The sequence below is a fragment of the Neofelis nebulosa genome, chromosome 6 (assembly GCF_028018385.1).
Source record: "Neofelis nebulosa isolate mNeoNeb1 chromosome 6, mNeoNeb1.pri, whole genome shotgun sequence".
Taxonomy (NCBI): Eukaryota; Metazoa; Chordata; class Mammalia; order Carnivora; family Felidae; genus Neofelis; species Neofelis nebulosa.
The window spans coordinates 78,171,368-78,192,400 of record NC_080787.1 but is presented as its reverse complement, the minus strand read 5'-3'; the positions used below and the strand labels follow the sequence as shown (position 1 = coordinate 78,192,400).

At 39.0% G+C, this 21,033-nt stretch overlaps 1 protein-coding gene and 1 long non-coding RNA gene across 10 annotated transcripts in view; one reads left to right on the top strand and one right to left on the bottom strand.

Moving 5' to 3' along the window:
* The window catches only part of UBE3D (ubiquitin protein ligase E3D), a 248,345-nt gene that overhangs the window by 53,152 nt on the left and 174,160 nt on the right, over nt 1-21,033 (top strand). Inside the window, exon 9 of one of the 9 annotated variants that reach the window (XM_058734589.1) lies at nt 6,235-6,360. The exons of the other annotated variants lie outside the window; for them this stretch is intronic. Coding sequence (XP_058590572.1) covers nt 6,235-6,262 — 28 coding nt within the window. The 3' untranslated portion in view covers nt 6,263-6,360. Of the gene's footprint in view, nt 1-6,234; nt 6,361-21,033 lie in introns of those variants that run through there. 9 annotated transcript variants of the gene reach the window in all.
* LOC131514500 (uncharacterized) overlaps nt 1-21,033 on the bottom strand; it is a 31,955-nt gene that overhangs the window by 9,693 nt on the left and 1,229 nt on the right. The gene's annotated exons all lie outside the window — the stretch shown is intronic.

Genomic DNA, 21,033 nt, shown 5'->3' with positions numbered 1-21,033 from the left:
GTGCGCCGGTGACCTTGGTGTGCAAATATCTCTTGGAGACCCTGCTTTCAATTCTTTTGGATATATACCCAGAGATGGGACTGCTGGGTTGAATGGTAGTTCTGTTTTTAATTTTTTGAGGAACCTCCATAATGTTTTCCATGGTAGTTGCAGCATTTTACATTCCCACTAACAGTGGTTCTGATTTCTCCACATTCTTACCAACACATTATTTTCTGTTTCTGGTTCTTTGTTTGTTTTTTTTAAGATTTTGTTTTTAAGTAATATTTACACACAACACAGGGCTTGAACTCATAACCCTGAGATCAAGAATTGCATGCTCCACCGACTGAGCCAGCCACGTGCCCCTGTTTTCTGGTTTTTTAATAGTAGCCATCCACATGGCTGTGAGGTGGTATCTTATTGTGGTTTTGATTGGCATTTCTCTGATGATTAGTGGTATTGAGCATCTTTTCATATACTTGTTGGCCATTTTTATATCTTTGGAGAAATGTCTGTTCAAGTTCTTTACCCATTTTTTTAATCAGGTTACTTGATTTTTTTGTGGTTGAATTGTTGGAGTTAATATATTCTGATATTAACTCTTTATTTGACATGTGGCCTGCAAATATTTTTTCTCATTCCATAGATGGCATTTTTTAACTTTACTTATTTATTTTGAGAGTTGGGGGGGGGGCGGGTGCAGAGAGAGAGGGACAGAGAGAATCCTAAATAGGCTCCACGCTCAGCACAGAGCACGACATGGGGCTTGATCTCACAACTGCAAGATCATGACCTGAGCCAATATGAAGAGTCAGATGCTTAACTGACCAAGGCATCCAGGCGCCCGGAGGTCACTTTTTTTATTGCATCTATTGATTGTGTCTTTTGATGCACAAAAGTTTTTAAGTTTAATGTAATTCCATTTAGTTTTACTTTGTTCCCTGTGTTTTCTGTGTCACTTTCATAAAATCATTGCTAAAGTATGGTTAATTGAGGTGCTCGTACCTGATGTGTCAGAGACTATCATTGCCTGAGATAAAATTAGGTGATTTTTAGGAGATTTAGAGGCCTTTGTCCTTTTTGATTGATGAAAACATAAACCAAATGTTAATTTATGCTAATTTTATATCTAGCAGAATATATAAGACCTGTTACTTAAAAATTACATAACCTACTAGAACACTTGACATGAATTTATTTGGATAGTGTGTGAATATGATGCTAAAATGAGTGAATGAGCAAGTAAGTGAATGAATTGATAAGTGTGTCACCAACTCCTAAAAAGCACTTTATTAAACCATTTCTATGTCTTCTATGTCTCCACATAGAAGTCACAACGTGATATTGTCAGTGCACTCTAATTAGGGGCATTCCTTTTGTAGAGTAGGATGAATTTAAACTTCAGATGTGAATGTCCAAGTCTTATATTTTATAAATGAGGAAACTGAGGTGCAGTAAGAGAAATAATTAGTCACTTTATTAGTTGGTAATAGAGCCAGAATTTGAGCCAGGTTGTCCTGATTCCAAATTCAGTTATTTTTCATTATATCATGTAGAGTCCCTCACCATAAAATTTTAGGAGATGTGAAAATGTCACCATAAATGTATGTTCTTCCTCAAGAACAATTCCTTTGATAGTTTAGAATGTGTCAGCATTTTGATTACTCCCCAAAATATACTGCTTACTATACTATATTCAGTAAATATTTATGCATCTTAATACATAACATCAACAGTGGAAACTTCTGATTTATACCATGTCCATATCTGATCTTCTAAATCAGAATTGAAGGATACAAATGTGATTTTTTTTCAGAAGTCCATTGCCTTAGCTTCTTAGAACAGGAATCCATTAAAAGGAAATTAACCTAAAAATACATAAAAGTTATCAAATACCTCTGGGAAAATATAAATGCTTCTTTGGAAAGTACTTTTCACACATTTGTCTCTACTACCGTCACCACTGCTATTATCACCTAGACTTACTCACCTAGAAATTGTTCTACATTATGAAGCAAGTGGAGCACAAGCTTCTTTAATTTGTAATTGGAAAAATCCCTCCTGTGAGTGGACTAAGTACAGTGGTCTAAATTCAAACTTTTTTATTTGGAATTCTTATCCATGAATTATAATCATTAAAAAAGATACAGGAAATAAGACCAGGACATATAATAAGAGTGAGCTTTTTCCCTAGAGATACCAGTCAAAGCAGGTTTTCCTATGAAAAGCATTCCATCTCTTGGAACTGCTTTCTGGAAAGAATCTGCTTTCCTTCTTCTGAGGAAAGAATGTGAGACAAGTATAATCGTGATCTGTGGGGGTAAAAAGGGAGAGGGGACTGGGATTGGCTAAAACATGGAGAATGTGTATATGAAATTGTTTCTTCACTTTCCTGTGTTTTCTATTCATGTGTTAGGTATTTTTATGAATCAGACCTGGAGTAAATGCCTTCACTTTTCACATCAGAAGGGTTTGGGTTTTTCTTTCCTCTTTTTTTATTACCTCCTACTATACTTGGTATTATATGTGATTCCAAAGCAGGAGACCAAAGATTAGTGCCATAAAGGAATTTACAGTAAAGTTAAGGCAACATGGTAAACGTACACAGAAAAATTCTTTGAAAAGAACAAAATCTACATTTATGTTGAGGAAAGGATTTTCATGGAAAAATCATATTCATTAGCTGATCAAAGAAAATGGAAAAAAGAGAAGTACTATCCTCCACTCCACCCCCACCTCAGTAAAAGCTGAGAAGGACTGGGCAGGGGAAGCATGCATGTTTCTATGTAGAAACTGCCAGTAGGCTGCTCCTGTTGCAGTGGCAGAGAGGGGTTGCGTGGGCAGTGGGGAGGTGGCAGTCATCTGCCCTCAGAGATGCTCCCATGTATCAGTCTGGCATATGAGGTTCTCCTCAAAACTTTTGTTTGAAGAAAGATTTCCACAGCTGATACAAAAATGCTTGAGAACCACCATTCTCTGTGCTATGCCTTTCACCAGACAAGGTTTGAATTCACTGGGTCATGACACAGTTAATGGCTTTAAAAAGAGTGACCACACTGAGATAGTTCTAATTGACTGAATGGTCTTCCTCTTATCAAGCTGAGCTCTGTCTCCCAGAAGCTTTCATCCAGAGCTACCAAAAATTAATCTGTTGATTCTTGAATATAACATCTCTTCACATATTAAGATAATCTAACATTTGGTCCTAGAGTTTTTCTTACCAGCCTCAAATGAATGGTTTCAAGCTTCCCTTTCCTTTTGCAGTCTTTTTTTCCCTACTTGGTCCCCTTTTCTATTACCATCTTGACTGCCCATAAGAAGATGCTGCCCCAGCATCCTATCAGCTTTACATAGGGTGAATCAGAGAAAAGCAAGCTGGAGCTAGGGATTCATTTTCCAGGGCTATCTTAAGTAATTTAGATATAAAGGGAAGAAGGTATTTACGGTGGTCCCAAACAAAAGTGACCTGATTTCAAGAACCCATTGAATTTGGACATTTAGCAGAAAAGTTTTCAACCTCAAGTGTTGTAGATGGTCATTCATTTGTTGATTCAGCAGATAGTTATTAAAAGCATACTACTGTGCTAGATACTAGAAATACAAAATTGAGCTAAAAGAGATCTGATTCCTTGCATTGTAGACCTTAGTGGAGTCTACTGGGAAAGACAAATAAATGCAAAATTGCAATACAATCAGTACTATGCAAAAGAGCTAGATAGTGTTAAGAGAGCAAATCCTAGGGAGACCAACCAAGTCGGGATGGGATTCCAGGAAGAACTTATGCTTAACTGCTGTCTGAAAGATGAGAAGCAGGAGACTGTGTGAAGAGTCTCTGGGCAAGGGAGAAAGCTATATAAAAGGCCAGTGGTGAGAACGAGCACAGTGAAGACAAGAGCTGGGAAGAAGACCCAGGTGGCTATTCTGGAATAGAGTGAGGAACAGGAAAAGGGTAGGGAGGAGGCAGGCCAACTCAGGATCTTAAATGCATTTTTGAAGAGCTTTGTCTGTGTGTTTATCCTAAGAACAATAAGAATCTATTAAATGTTTTGTCTAAAGAGAAGGATGAGTTTATGCTTCCAAAAGTGTATTCTGGCCACCAACCAGGGAACAGATGGTTATGGTAGATCCCATAGGAGGCTATTGCAAAAGCCCAAGAGAAATGACTAGAGTGGGTGACAGTAGCTGAGATAGATTTGAGAGATAGTAATATTGCAGTGTTTGTGATTGATTGAATTTGGAACCAAACCATTATTTATTGGGATAGATAATGTTGGAAGAAGATCAAGTTTGGGAGATCATGAGGATCAGTTTTATATGTATTGAGTTTGAGTTACATTTTAGTCATTCAAGAGAAAATAGCAAACAAAGTTAATATGCAGACCTGGAGTTCTGATGCAGGGTTTGGGCTGGGTTTTTAAATTTGTGAGTCATCTGCATATTGGTCATAATTGAAGCCAAGGACAGGGGTGGGATTGTTTAGGAAGAGAGGTGGAAGGACTGAGCTGTGAAGAACTACCACATTTATGGGCCGGATGAAGGAGGGTGAGCCTGGAGAGGAGATGGAGGAGCAACCAGAGGGCTAGGAGGAAATTTTCATAGAGGCTGAGGGAAGAAGAAAGTACTTTAAGAAGAAATAAGTGGTCAGATCCTGCTGAGAGGTCAGATAAGATGTTGGATATAAAACATGTATTGGATTGGGGCGCCTGGGTGGCGCAGTCGGTTAAGCGTCCGACTTCAGCCAGGTCACGATCTCGCGGTCCGTGAGTTCGAGCCCCGCGTCGGGCTCTGGGCTGATGGCTCGGAGCCTGGAGCCTGTTTCCGATTCTGTGTCTCCCTCTCTCTCTGCCCCTCCCCCGTTCATGCTCTGTCTCTCTCTGTCCCAAAAATAAATAAAAAACGTTGAAAAAAAAAAAATTTAAAACATGTATTGGATTTAGATTGAAAAAGTCATCATGACCTTAGCAGGAATTGTTTTGTCAGGTGACAGAGCTGGGAGCTATATTGGAATGGGGGAGCAGTGAGTGGCAGCTGATGTGACAGAGACACATATGGACAACTGTTTTGAGAAGTTTGGCTTTGAAGGGAAGGAGAGATCTGAAGGGATGGGAAGCTGGTGAAGGCAGGCAGGTGGGGTTAGATCCTCTTGAGCCTATTTAAAAGCCAATAGAAAGGATCCTGTTAAGAGGAAGAGGTTGATTACACATGAGAAAGAAGTGGTGATTGATTTTGACAGGATAGGAGGGGCTGGTATCTCAAACTAGCCTTGGGAGTAGGGATAATTACCTTTCTGTTACAGGAGGGAAGGTCACAATTGGAGTAGATGGAACAGGTTTGCATACTAGGTTTTGGGAAGATAAGGGACTTGGTCCTCTATGGCATCTATTTTATCTATAAAATAGGAGTGGTGTAGGGAGAGGCATAAGAGGGAAAGGGATGGTGTGGTGGACGGTTGGAGGTTTGAGGAGAATGGATAAGATTCAAAATGGTCATTTGGAGAGGAGGTGAGTGAGATAACTAGAGATGTGTGGGAGTGGTTGGTGGTGTTCATTGCCTATTGAGGGTTGCAATTGTGAATTTAGAGTGTGACTTTTTCCAGCATATCATTTACCTAAGTGTAAGCACAGAGAAAGCGCAATTGGGTTCAGCAGGGTTCAAGTTTTATTGTCTCAGTGCAAAGAGTATTGTGTTAATTTTGTGCTATTAAAATGATGAACTACAGAATCTCTGTGACCTGTTTGAATGAAGACTGAGAGTTGGAAGGAGGCCTTGGCTTCTCATCATCTGAAATATATTTAGCTATGGTAGAGGAGAAACTTACTTTTAATTGTATAGCTAAAGCTTCTCAAATGTTATTTTAAAAATATCTGATTACTGGTGGGAAATGATCTCTTTAAAACATATTAAGGAAAACTGTAGTATTTTAAATGGAGCTTTAAGCACTTATTTAAATATATGCTCTGAGTTAAATTTTCTCCAACCTATTCCATGTGTTTTTGTAGTCCTATCTTATAAGGAAGTTCAATGTGGCTTAATGTAGGATAATGAGTATAAAAGAAAAGGACAGTATCTTCCATATCTGCCAGAATAGTTTGACATTTGTCATCTAAAACAACGGCAGTAGTCCTGATTGGCTCTGCTTTTATTCTTGACAGTGAGTGTAAAATAAACCTTGGATTCTAAGGTCAGCTGGAGTAGAGGGGAAGAAGTCAGTTTCTTTCAGTAGCACATGGGGATTTTTTTTTTTTAATCCAGGTGGCTGCACGAGCCCTCAAGGCATTGAGGTGCTTGCACCTCTATTGGAAACAAAATACATTGAACATGACATTATTGGCCTCTCCAGTGTTAAGGCCAGCTGCTGTTGTAACATCTACCACGAGAGTACGTGCTTGTCTCAGGGACCTAGGCTGGGCTTCCGGCCAAGGGCCTCCAGTAATACTGCTGGTCTCCATGGGATGCCCTCTGCATTATTGCACCATAGCAACTGCCAGAACCTTACCCTGCCATTTTCTCTCTAATGTTAGAGGAAAATTTTCTCCCTACCTTAAAAAAATTAATCACTTGTAATTCCCCAGGTAAATAATGTAGGCATTCTTCTTGTACAATAAATTCAACATCTTGGAATAAAACTCAAATCCCCTTGGCCACCATCTTGAATTCTAGTTTCCCTTATGTAAGTCGCCACTGTGAACACTCTTTATCTCAACATAGACGTGTTTATAAATGCCCCAGGAGTATATATAGAAAGGTTTTGTGTGTTATCTTTTCATTTTTCTTACCATATCTCATAGTACCCTTCCACAGTCTATTTTTTCACTCAGCATTGTATCTTCCCAATACATGTAGATATTTCATTTTTAAGTGCTTTATAATATTCCGTAATATAGATATTTCATGGTTTCTTTAGTCATTCTGTTGCAATTATTTTATTTTTTTTTTCTTTGATAGTAACAGTTCTGCAGTGAAGACCCTTGTACACACCTCCTTGTGCAATTCTGCAAGGACTTGTTTGAAGTGGATGGGAAGAAGTGGAGTTGCTGCTCCTGGAATAGAGTTAATTTACATTTTTTTCAATAAACTTTTTATTTTGGGAGTAGTTTTAGATTTATAGAAAAGTTGCAAAGATAGTGTAGATGGTTCCTGTATACATACCCTTGACCCAGTTCCAGTTTTGCCTAATGTTATCTTACATCACCATGACACCTTTTTCAAAACTGAAAAACCAACATTGGTGCATTAATATTAACTAAATTCCCAGATTTATTTGGATTTCACCAAGTCTTCTACTAACGTTCTTTTTTTTTTTTTTTTTTTTTTTTTTTAATTTACATGCAAGTTAGCATATAGTGCAACAATGACTTCAGGAGTAGATTCCTTAATGCCCCTTACCCATTTAGCCCATCCCCCCTCCCACAACCCCTGCAGTAACCCTCTGTTTGTTCTCCATATGTATGAGTCTCTTATGTTTTGTCCCCCTCCCTGTTTTTGTATTATTTTTGCTTCCCTTCCCTTATGTCATCTGTTCTGGGTCTTGAAGTCCTCATATGAGGGAAGTCATATGATATTTGTCTTTCTCTGACTAATTTTGCTTGGCATAATACCCTCTAGTTCCATCCATGTAGTTGCAAATGGCAAGATTTCATTCTTTTTGATTGCTGAGTAATACTTTCATATATATATGTTTATGTATGTATATATATATATATATATATATATATATATGTTTATGTATGTATATACACACTATATATATATATATATATATATATATATATATACATACATACACATATACACATATATACATACACATATATATATACCACATCTTCTTTATCCATGCATCCATTGATGGACACTTGGGCTCTTTCTATACTTTGGCTATTGTTGATAGTACTGCTATAAACATTGGGGTGCGTGTGTCCCTTCAAAACAGCATACCTGTATCCCTTGGATAAATACATGGTAGTGCAGTTGCTGGGTCATAGGGTAGTTCTATTTTTAATTTTTTGAGGAACCTCCAGACTATTTTCCAGAGTGGCTGCACCAGTTTGCATTCCCACCAGCAGTGCAAAAGAGATCTTCTTTCTCCGCATCCTCGCCAACATCTGTTGTTGCCTGAGTTGTTAATGTTAGCCATTCTGACAGGTGTGAGGTGGTATCTCATTAAGGTTTTGATTTATATTTCCCTGATGATGAGTGATGTTGAACATTTTTTCATGTGTCAGTTGGCAACTTCTCTTTGGAGAAGTGTCTATTCATGTCTTTTGCCCATTTCTTCACTGGATTGTTTTTTGGGTGTTGAGTGTGATGAGTTCTTTACAGATTTTGGATACTAATATCTGATATGTCATTTGGCAAATATCTTCTCCCATTCCATCAGTTGCCTTTTACTTTTGCTGATTGTTTCCTTTGCTGTGCTTTTTATTTTGATGAGGTCCCAGTAGTTCATTTTTGCTTTTGTTTCCCTTGCCTCTGGAGATGTGTTGAGTAAGAAGTTGCTGTGGCCAAGGTCAAAGAGGTTTTTGCCTGCTTTCTCCTCGAGGATTTTGATGTCTTCCTGTCTTACATTGAGGTCTTTCATCCATTTTGAGTTTATTTTTGTGTATGGTGTAAGAAAGTGGTCCAGGTTCATTTTTCTGCATGTCACTGTCCAGTTTTCCCAGCACCACTTGCTGAAGAGACTGTCTTTATTCCATTGGATATTCTTTCCTGCTTTGTCAAAGATTAGTTGGCCAGGGAAGATGGCGGCGTAGGAGGACGCTGGGCTCACCGCGCGTCCTGCTGATCACTTAGATTCCACCTATACCTGCCTAAATAACCCAGAAAACCGCCAGAGGATTAGCAGAACGGAGTCTCCGGAGCCAAGCGCAGACGAGAGGCCCACGGAAGAGGGTAGGAAGGGCGGCGAGGCGGTGCGCGCTCCACGGACTGGCGGGAGGGAGCCGGGGCGGAGGGGCGGCTCGCCAGCCAAGCAGAGCCCCCGAGTCGGGCTGGCAAAAGCGGAGGGGCCGGACGGACTGTGTTCCGACAGCAAGCTCGACTTAGCGTCTGGGAGGTCAGAAGTTAACAGCTCTGCTCAGAAAGCAGGAAGGCTGGAGGACAAAGGGAGGGAGAGCTGCTGAGCCCCCGGACGGCAGAGCTCAGCTTGGCGGGGAACAAAGGCGCTCGCCAGCACCATCTCCCCCGCCCATCCCCCAGCCAAAATCCCAAAGAGAACCAGTTCCTGCCAGGGAACTTGCTCGCTCCGCGCAAACACCCAACTCTGTGCTTCTGCGGAGCCAAACCTCCGGCAGTGGATCTGACTCCCTCCCGCTGCCACAGGGCGCCTCCTGAAGTGGATCACCTAAGGAGAAGCGAGCTAAGCCTGCCCCTCCCGCCCCCGTGCACCTTGCCTAACCACCCCAGCTAATACGCCAGCTCCCCAGCACCACAAGCCTGGCAGTGTGCAAGTAGACCAAACGGGCCACACCACCCCACAGTGAATCCCGCCCCTAGGAGAGGGGAAGAGAAGGCACACACCAGTCTGACTGTGGCCCCAGCGGTGGGCTGGGGGCAGACATCAGGTCGGACTGCGGCCCCGCCCACCAACTCCAGTTATACACCACAGCACGGGGGAAGTGCCCTGCAGGTCCTCACCACTCCAGGGACTATCCAAAATGACCAAACGGAAGAATTCCCCTCAGAAGAATCTCCAGGAAATAACAACAGCTAATGAACTGATCAAAAAGGATTTAAATAATATAACAGAAAGTGAATTTAGAATAATAGTCATAAAATTAATCGCTGGGCTTGAAAACAGTATACAGGACAGCAGAGAATCTCTTGCTACAGAGATCAAGGGACTAAGGCACAGTCACGAGGAGCTGAAAAACGCTTTAAACGAAATGCAAAACAAAATGGAAACCACGACGGCTCGGATTGAAGAGGCAGAGGAGAGAATAGGTGAACTAGAAGATAAAGTTATGGAGAAAGAGGAAGCTGAAAGAAAGAGAGATAAAAAAATCCAGGAGTATGAGGGGAAAATTAGAGAACTAAGTGATACACTAAAAAGAAATAATATACGCATAATTGGTATCCCAGAGGAGGAAGAGAGAGGGAAAGGTGCTGAAGGGGTACTTGAAGAAATTATAGCTGAGAACTTCCCTGAACTGGGGAAGGAAAAAGGCATTGAAATCCAAGAGGCACAGAGAACTCCCTTCAGACGTAACTTGAATCGATCTTCTGCACGACATATCATAGTGAAACTGGCAAAATACAAGGATAAAGAGAAAATTCTGAAAGCAGCAAGGGATAAACGTGCCCTCACATATAAAGGGAGACCTATAAGACTCGTGACTGATCTCTCCTTTGAAACTTGGCAGGCCAGAAAGGCTTGGCACGATATCTTCAGTGTGCTAAACAGAAAAAATATGCAGCCGAGAATCCTTTATCCAGCAAGTCTGTCATTTAGAATAGAAGGAGAGATAAAGGTCTTCCCAAACAAACAAAAACTGAAGGAATTTGTCACCACGAAACCAGCCCTACAAGAGATCCTAAGGGGGATCCTGTGAGACAAAGTACCAGAGACATCACTACAAGCATAAAACATACAGACATCACAATGACTCTAAACCCGTATCTTTCTATAATAACACTGAATGTAAATGGATTAAATGCACCAACCAAAAGACATAGGGTATCAGAATGGATAAAAAAACAAGACCCATCTATTTGCTGTCTACAAGAGACTCATTTGAGATCTGAGGACACCTTTAGATTGAGAGTGAGGGGATGGAGAACTATTTATCATGCTACTGGAAGCCAAAAGAAAGCTGGAGTAGCCATACTTATATCAGACAAACTAGACTTTAAATTAAAGGCTGTAACAAGAGATGAAGAAGGGCATTATATAATAATTACAGGGTCTATCCATCAGGAAGAGCTAACAATTATAAATGTCTATGCGCCAAATACCGGAGCCCCCAGATATATAAAACAGTTACTCATAAACATAAGCAACCTTATTGATAAGAATGTGGTCATTGCAGGGGACTTTAACACCCCACTTACAGAAATGGATAGATCATCTAGACACACAGTCAATAAAGAAACAAGGGCCCTGAATGATACATTGGATCAGATGGACTTGACAGATATATTTAGAACTCTGCATCCCAAAGCAACAGAATATACTTTCTTCTCGAGTGCACATGGAACATTCTCCAAAATAGATCATATACTGGGTCACAAAACAGCCCTTCATAAGTTTACAAGAATTGAAATTATACCATGCATACTTTCAGACCACAATGCTATGAAGCTTGAAATCAACCACAGGAAAAAGTCTGGAAAACCTCCAAAAGCATGGAGGTTAAAGAACACCCTACTAACGAATGAGTGGGTCAACCAGGCAATTAGAGAAGAAATTAAAAAATATATGGAAACAAACGAAAATGAAAATACAACAATCCAAACGCTTTGGGATGCAGCGAAGGCAGTCCTGAGAGGAAAATACATTGCAATCCAGGCCTATCTCAAGAAACAAGAAAAATCCCAAATACAAAATCTAACAGCACACCTAAAGGAAATAGAAGCAGAACAGCAAAGGCAGCCTAAACCCAGCAGAAGAAGAGAAATCATAAAGATCAGAGCAGAAATAAATAATATAGAATCTAAAAAAACTGTAGAGCAGATCAACGAAACCAAGAGTTGGTTTTTTGAAAAAATAAACAAAATTGACAAACCTCTAGCCAGGCTTCTCAAAAAGAAAAGGGAGATGACCCAAATAGATAAAATCATGAATGAAAATGGAAATATTACAACCAATCCCTCAGAGATACAAACAATTATCAGGGAATACTATGAAAAATTATATGCCAACAAATTGGACAACCTTGAAGAAATGGACAAATTCCTAAACACCCACACTCTTCCAAAACTCAATCAGGAGGAAATAGAAAGCTTGAACAGACCCATAACCAGCGAAGAAATTGAATCGGTTATCAAAAATCTCCCAACAAATAAGAGTCCAGGACCAGATGGCTTCCCAGGGGAGTTCTACCAGACATTTAAAGCAGAGATAATACCTATCCTTCTCAAGCTATTCCAAGAAATAGAAAGGGAAGGAAAACTTCCAGACTCATTCTATGAAGCCAGTATTACTTTGATTCCTAAACCAGACAGAGACCCAGTAAAAAAAGAGAACTACAGGCCAATATCCCTGATGAATATGGATGCAAAAATTCTCAATAAGATACTAGCAAATCGAATTCAACAGCATATAGAAAGGATTATTCACCATGATCAAGTGGGATTCATTCCTGGGATGCAGGGCTGGTTCAACATTCGCAAATCGATCAACGTGATACATCACATTAACAAAAAAAAAGAGAAGAACCATATGATCCTGTCAATCGATGCAGAAAAGGCCTTTGACAAAATCCAGCACCCTTTCTTAATAAAAACCCTTGAGAAAGTCGGGATAGAAGGAACATACTTAAAGATCATAAAAGCCATTTATGAAAAGCCCACAGCTAACATCATCCTCAATGGGGAAAAACTGAGAGCTTTTTCCCTGAGATCAGGAACACGACAGGGATGCCCACTCTCACCGCTGTTGTTTAATATAGTGCTGGAAGTTCTAGCATCAGCAATCAGACAACAAAAGGAAATCAAAGGCATCCAAATTGGCAAAGATGAAGTCAAGCTTTCGCTTTTTGCAGATGACATGATATTATACATGGAAAATCCGATAGACTCCACCAAAAGTCTGCTAGAACTGATACATGAATTCAGCAAAGTTGCAGGATACAAAATCAATGTACAGAAATCAGTTGCATTCTTATACACTAACAATGAAGCCACAGAAAGACAAATAAAGAAACTAATCCCATTCACAATTGCACAAAGAAGCATAAAATACCTAGGAATAAATCTAACCAAAGATGTAAAAGATCTGTATGCTGAAAACTATAGAAAGCTTATGCAGGTAATTGAAGAAGATATAAAGAAATGGAAAGACATTCCCTGCTCATGGATTGGAAGAATAAATATTGTCAAAATGTCAATACTACCCAAAGCTATCTACACATTCAATGCAATCCCAATCAAAATTGCACCAGCATTCTTCTTGAAACTAGAACAAGCCATCCTAAAATTCATATGGAACCACAAAAGGCCCCGAATAGCCAAAGTAATTTTGAAGAAGAAGACCAAAGCAGGAGGCATCACAATCCCAGACTTTAGCCTCTACTACAAAGCTGTCATCATCAAGACAGCATGGTATTGGCATAAAAACAGACACATAGACCAATGGAATCGAATAGAAACCCCAGAACTAGACCCACAAACGTATGGCCAACTCATTTTTGACAAAGCAGGAAAGAACATCCAATGGAAAAAAGACAGTCTCTTTAACAAATGGTGCTGGGAGAACTGGACAGCAACATGCAGAAGGTTGAAACTAGACCACTTTCTCACACCATTCACAAAAATAAACTCAAAATGGATAAAGGACCTGAATGTGAGACAGGAAACCATCAAAACCTTAGAGGAGAAAGCAGGAAAAGACCTCTCTGACCTCAGCCGTAGCAATCTCTTACTCGGCACATCCCCAAAGGCAAGGGAATTAAAAGCAAAAGTGAATTACTGGGACCTTATGAAGATAAAAAGCTTCTGCACAGCAAAGGAAACAACCAACAAAACTAAAAGGCAACCAACGGAATGGGAAAAGATATTTGCAAATGACACATCGGACAAAGGGCTAGTATCCAAAATCTATAAAGAGCTCATCAAACTCCACACCCGAAAAACAAATAACCCAGTGAAGAAATGGGCAGAAAACATGAATAGACACTTCTCTAAAGAAGACATCCGGATGGCCAACAGGCACATGAAAAGATGTTCAACGTCGCTCCTCATCAGGGAAATACAAATCAAAACCACACTCAGATACCACCTCACGCCAGTCAGAGTGGCCAAAATGAAGAAATCAGGAGACTATAGATGCTGGAGAGGATGTGGAGAAATGGGAACCCTCTTGCACTGTTGGTGGGAATGCAAATTGGTGCAGCCGCTCTGGAAAGCAGTGTGGAGGTTCCTCAGAAAATTAAAAATAGACCTACCCTATGACCCAGCAATAGCACTGCTAGGAATTTATCCAAGGGATACAGGAGTACTGATGCATAGGGGCACTTGTACCCCAATGTTTATAGCAGCACTCTCAACAATAGCCAAATTATGGAAAGAGCCTAAATGTCCATCAACTGATGAATGGATAAAGAAATTGTGGTTTATATACACAATGGAATATTACGTGGCAATGAGAAAAAATGAAATATGGCCTTTTGTAGCAACGTGGATGGAACTGGAGAGTGTGATGCTAAGTGAAATAAGCCATACAGAGAAAGACAGATACCATATGGTTTCACTCTTATGTGGATCCTGAGAAACGTAACAGAAACCCATGGGGGAGGGGAAGGGAAAAAAAAAAAAAAAGAGGTTAGAGTGGGAGAGAGCCAAAGCATAAGAGACTGTTAAAAACTGAGAACAAACTGAGGGTTGATGGGGGGTGGGAGGGAGGGCAGGGTGGGTGATGGGTATTGAGGAGGGCACCTTTTGGGATGAGCAGTGGGTGTTGTATGGAAACCAATTTGACAGTAAATTTCATATATTAAAAAAAATAAATAAATAAAAAAAAGACCAAAAAAAAAAAAAAAAAAAAAAAAAAAAAGATTAGTTGGCCATATGTTTGGGGGTCCATTTCTGGGTTCTCTATTCTGTTCCATTGATCTGAGCATCTGTTTTTATGCTAGTACCATACTGTCTTGATGATTACAGCTTTGTAGTACAGCTTGAAATCCGTAACGTTCTTTTTTTATTCCAGGATCCAGTCTGTGATACTGCATTGCATTAATTCATTTTGTATCCTTTGTCTCTTCTGGTCTTGAACAATTTCATATTTTTCAGAAGGACTGATTAAATATTTTCTTAACTGTCTTTTACTTTGGGTTTAGTTGATACATTTGATTGGACTGAGATGATGGGTTTGGGAAAGAATATCCTCATGTTATATCAGGAGGTACAGAATATCCACAGCCATCACTGGTGATGTTCACCATGATCACTTGGCTAGGTGATGTTGGCCAGTTTTTTCACTGTGAAGTGACTGTTTTTCCTTTTCCACATTCTGTTCTTTGGAATTAAGTCACTGAGTCCAGCCGACACTCAAAGAGGAGGGGGAAAGTTTAGCCTCATCTCCTGATAAAGAGGTGCTATCTATATATATTATATATAGTGCTGTCTATGTATATTATAGTGCTATCTATATATATTATTTGGAATTTTTACATGAGGAAGATTTGTTTCTTTTATTTACTTATTCAATTATTTTTTTTTAATGTTTATTTCTGAGACAGAGAGAGGCAGAGCATGAGTGGGGGAGGGGCAGAGAGAGAGGGAGACACAAATCCAAAGCAGGCTCCAGGCTCTGAGCTGTCAGCACAGAGCCCGATGCGGGGCTTGAACTCACAAACCGTGAGATCATGGCCTGAGCTGAAGTTAGTCGCTCAACCAACTGAGCCACCCTTTATTAGATTATTTTTATCTGATGGACTCATGTATATTTATTTTATACCTTGGGTTATAATCCAATACTATGTTATATATTTTGTTATTTACATGCTTATTGATTTATTTTTTTTGCTCAAATTTTTCTAGTTTTGGCCATTGAGAGCTCTTTTAGGATGGCTCCTGGATCCCTTTGACATGCCTCCATATTTTTCAATTTTGATCACCCTTTTCCTTTCTGGTGCTGTAAAATGCTCCAGATTCATATTTTCACTGCTCCATCTCTAGAATCTGCCATAACAAGGAGCTCTGATTCTTTTTATTGGAGAGTGGGAGTGGTCCTTACTACTGGTATTTGAAATTTTAATAGATATTGTTGTTCTCCTAGGGACTATTCTAGTCAGCCCTTTTACCCTTCTCCTCATACCTATTCCAGTGTTTGATACCATCAGGTTTATTAATTTTGGTCAATCTGATACAACTGCATCTTTTTTAAATATGTGTTTTCCTTACTTTGGTTGAACATCTGTATTTATGTTTACCATCCATTTGAATTTTCTCTTTTGGGAATAGCCTGTTCATATTATTACGACCCTGTCATAATCCAATCGTATCAAAATTAAAATTGGAATTGGCGGCCTTTTACTTTTGGATCATGTTTAAAGAGGTCTTCTTTCTAACATGTCCACTTATGTTTTTACTTCAATTATTTATTGAAGCTAATGATCCACAGATCTCAAGTGGGTCATCTGGTAAGCGAAATCATGTGCTTTTTCTCAATCCTTAGCATTCATTTTTATTCACCATTTATTCTTCAAAGCATTTGTCTTGGCCTTCTTTTGGTTTTCTTCGGGCTTCTTTGGTCTCTTTCCTTTCCTTTGTTTTGACCTCTTCTCTTCTTCCTTTGCCATTTCTTTTTCCTGTAGCCTGAAACCATGTCCCTGACTTCGTTTTCCCTTTTGCTAAAGCCCATCTGCTCTCATTGTAGAAACTCTAATTTCTGTTGAGGAAAAACTTTCAAGTCTACATTTTCAGACCTGCCTTTCACTTAAGTTCTTTGCTTACATCTCTGTTTTGTCTCTAGGTTGTCTCTGCCCGATGTCCCACTGGCTTCTTATATTCAATATGTGTAACGTAGAAGAAATTCATTAACGTTCCTGGAGAGCGTATGTTTTCCTTCCATTTGTATCTATCAGTGGCATCTTGATTTTCCCAGTCACCCAGGCTCAAATCCTGAAGTTGGCCATTAATTGTCTCCTAATTCCCCTACTTGCAACCAGTTAGGAGGTCATGTCCAGTGTTCTTTCAAAATCTTCTTCATGTGTATTATTTTTGTTCTCTTCAGCATTGTTACCAACCTAGTTCAGGTATTACTATTCTTTGTGTGGAGGTTATGTGTGTCTCTTCAGCCTGTCAGAACTCTCTAATCCAGTTTACCTTCTGCAGCCAGCCTGGCCATCCCCAGTCGTATCACTCCTCTGCTTCCTTCTGCCTATCCAAAGTCTTTATCTCCTTGGATTAGTATGTGAGGTCTTCTACAGCCTGGCTCTGTTTTAACCTCATTAGTCCTGCTTTGTCCTATGCCTGCCACATCCTCTGTCATGTCCAATCAGAATGGCATTCTCCAGCTTCTCAAATCATTCATCTGTGCATGTCATACATAGTTCATTGTGTTTAAGAGTTTATAATTACCCACAGAACTCTAAGCTTTCTATTTCAACCAATGTCCATATTATTTTTGTGGTATTTCTGTAAGAGAAGGATTGATATGGAAATTGATATTTTTGTTTATAAGTATTCTTACATGTGTAAGGTCTTCATTAGAGACCTATAATTTTTTTTCTCCTATTGTGCATGGCTAATAAACTATTCCTTACATCCTAGGGAATTATATAAAGATAAATATATAAAAATTTATTCTAAGCCCTGTGGGTTTCTAGATTTTTTTTAACTCTTATTTTCTTAGCACCTCTTATTTCCATAATTTTTCTCCTTTTAGCTACATAAAATAATGATATCTTTACTGGTGAAGTGACTTAACCTTGCTAATTTTATCACGGAGTTTGTTTCTAAATCAATAAGGCCAAAAGGGGGAGGTTGGGAGGCACAGCTGACATTTTATGTGCTAGGTTGTTCAAGTTAACTCTGAAAAGTTATTCGGGCATAGTTGAGTTTTCTGAATAGAAGTGTCTGGGTTCAAATAAGGTTTATATAGAGACTATAGATTGTCATTTCTACTTTTCTTCTCCTTGGGAGTAATTTTTTTTTGTTGTTTTCTGCGTATCTGTCTATTCTTTTTTGTAAGCTTCCTATAAATCCCCTTCTCTTTATGTCTTTAAAGATATAAGGATAAGTATAGTGGTTTTAATGATCTAACAAAATATTAACTATTTTCAAGACTTTACTATGTATCAGACTTGTTCTAAGCTTTTTAATACATTGTACCACTGAATCCTTATAACATGTGTCAAAGTGCTGTGGTTAGAACAAGTCCTAGAAATTGAGGTTACTTGCCCAATGAGGCACAGCTAAGATGTAATAGATTTAGGATTCAAAGACAGGTCTGTCTTCAAAACCTTTAGCTATGTCCTTATGTCAGTACTCACAGTACCATCAAAAAACACTGCCTGTAAAAGCCAAACACACACACACAGACACACACACACACACACACACACACATACTCACGTAAATGGATTTATTTATTTACTAAGTGCTGCTTTTGGACTCTTCAGATTGATACCATCAAACCTCTTTCCTGTTAGCCCCCAAGTAAGATTAACTAATCCACTCTTTTTACCTACCTAATGAAGCCTAAACTCGGCTTCTGCCTCTAAACCTAATTTCAATGTCTTCTCTTTTTCCCTGCTAGTTGCAAACGCCAGTCTTAATTGGCTGCTCCCAAGCCCATCTTAATCTATTTTTACACCATGCACTCACAAATGGCTCCTACCCATGTTAACGCATCTTGGGCTGACCTCCTTCCTTCTCTTTTCCACATTTGCCTCACATGCTCAGCTCCTTTGCAGATACTTGGTTTTTTCAGCCTTCTCCACATTGAGTTTTCATTTAGGTCTCCTACCCGATTTGCTTTCCCTGGGCTTCTTTGGACCTAATTCCAATAGCTACTTGTATATTCACCCTATTCTTTTCCCAGTGCAGGGTTACAGGCTTAGTCATTGTAAAACCTCCAGATCCACGTTGTCTTACCAGCCACTTTTTACCTCTTTGATGAAACTCTTGGTCTGTGTTTAAAAAAACAACTGCGGTGAAAACAGAACTTTAGGGTAGGAGATTATCTGGAAATACCTTGTCCTTAGCAAAATTCCTACCCAAACAGTTCTTCACATAGTTATAGATACATGCAAATTATTAGTGCACTTTACATATAATTCAGCAAATGTGTTCTGTAAGAGTAGTGTGAACCTAGAAAGATTAAAGTGACTGTGTTATCTTCTAATTGAAGAAATTGGGCATAGGGCTTCATGATTCATTTGTGGAAATGTATTTCTTAAATTTAATAATCATATCTGGTATGGGACTTCACTCTGAAGTAAGTCAGTCACAGAAGTGATTCCCCTATTTGTAATTGGGGGTAATTGTTAGGGCATTTGATATTGAGATGACCTGAAACATTTGGGGCACTTAGAAGTTGTAGGAGTACATTTGACATTTTAAAATGGGAAGAGTATGGGATTGGAGTTAGACATGGAATCTCGTTCCAGATTTTCCATTGACTAGCTACATTGCCAGGTAAAGTGATAACCTCCAATCTGGGCCTTAATTTCCTCATCTTTTGGGGTAAGTATACTTAACTGAATGGAACATTTATAAGCATTTTAAACAGTGTGATCACAAGCTCTGTTGTGTTTAGTTTGTCTTATAAACCGAAGGTTAGTTTTCTCTTGCTGCAAGTATTTAATGCATGCAGTACTTAGTCTCAGTTCAACAGACGTTCACTTAGGCTTCCTGTGTGTAAAACTTTCTGCTTAGAGATATAGAAGATAAAAATATAGATGAGACAGAATTTTTACTTCCAGAGTTTCAGTGTTTAATCTTGGAAACTAACAAGTTACATAAAAGCTCTAGAAGGTATGCATGCTCTGTCCTATGACAGACATAAACAAATGGCTTTCTCATTAATTCTAATTAAGAAAAATTTCATAGAGAAGGTAGCATTTGATCTGAGAATTAAGGGAGGGAAGGATAATGGGGGCAGGAGGTTGAAAAAGAGACATCCTGAGAAAAGATAGGAAATTGCAGGGTGCATTTCCCAAATGATTAATAAAGATATTAATAGGTTTTTGTGGGAGCAAAAAAGGATGCCATAGTCAAATAATACTGAGATTCTTACTATGCAATAATGGTTGCTTATTATTGTTATCATTTTTGTTATTAAACAAATTTGTGACTCAGTGGGCTCAGTGAAATTTTATATAAGCATCTTTACTGCTATGCTGCTCAGCACCTTAATAGTCCAAAGTTCAATGTGAATTGTTAAGAGGAAAACATAACACTTAGCACTTAGGAATCTTAGGTGATCATGGAACCCTTTTTCATGGGAACACCAGGTCCAAAGAATATACCTTTGAAAAATTGCACAGAATCCTGTATATCAATGGAGCAAAGTGAATGTAGAGAGACTTTCTGATATTACATGAATTGAAGTTGGAAAATAAGAATTTAAGAAAGAAAGATTGTAGAATGTATATATGCACACAGAACACATTTTCCATCAGCCAGTAGGTGTCAGTGTATGTCAAGTATAGCTTGGTTACATCCAGCAAGGGGAATAGACTGAAAGAAGAGAGTCACATGTTGATGATTTCCAAGAGTGTTTATATACCAAGGGAAGGGAATTCATAAAAGAATTTATATTTATTTACAATTTTAAATTTAATATGTTTTGGGGCGCCTGGGTGGCTCAGTCGGTTAGGCGGCCGACTTCAGCTCAGGTCACGATCTTGCGGTCTGTGAGTTCGAGCCCCGCGTCGGGCTCTGGGCTGATGGCTTGGAGCCTGGAGCCTGCTTCCGATTCTGTGTCTCCCTCTCTCTCTGCCCTTCCCCCGTTCATGCTCTGTCTCTCTCTGTCTCAAAAATAAATAAAACATTAAAAAAAATTTTTAAAAATTTAATATGTTTTAAACCACTCAAAGAATGAATTGTATTTTGCTAACATATTCATGACAGCCTTGCCCTACTGTACATACAGGTAAGGTAGAAGATTTGTTTATTTATGTGTTTGTTCATGCATTCAAGTGATGTGTCAGGTGATAGGTACACATTAGTGAATGAAAACAATGAATCTCTTGCTTTTGTAGAACATATATCTAGGAATGGGATTAATGTATATGTGGTATTAATCTAGTATATGTATTGTATGTTCTGGTGACTGCACGGAAAATACCCAAAAGGCAAAGTTAGTTTTTACTAAAGGACTCAAATCTCTGGAATGGTTCATAATATAAAATATGCCCAAAAGCATCAATATATACATGAGCCACT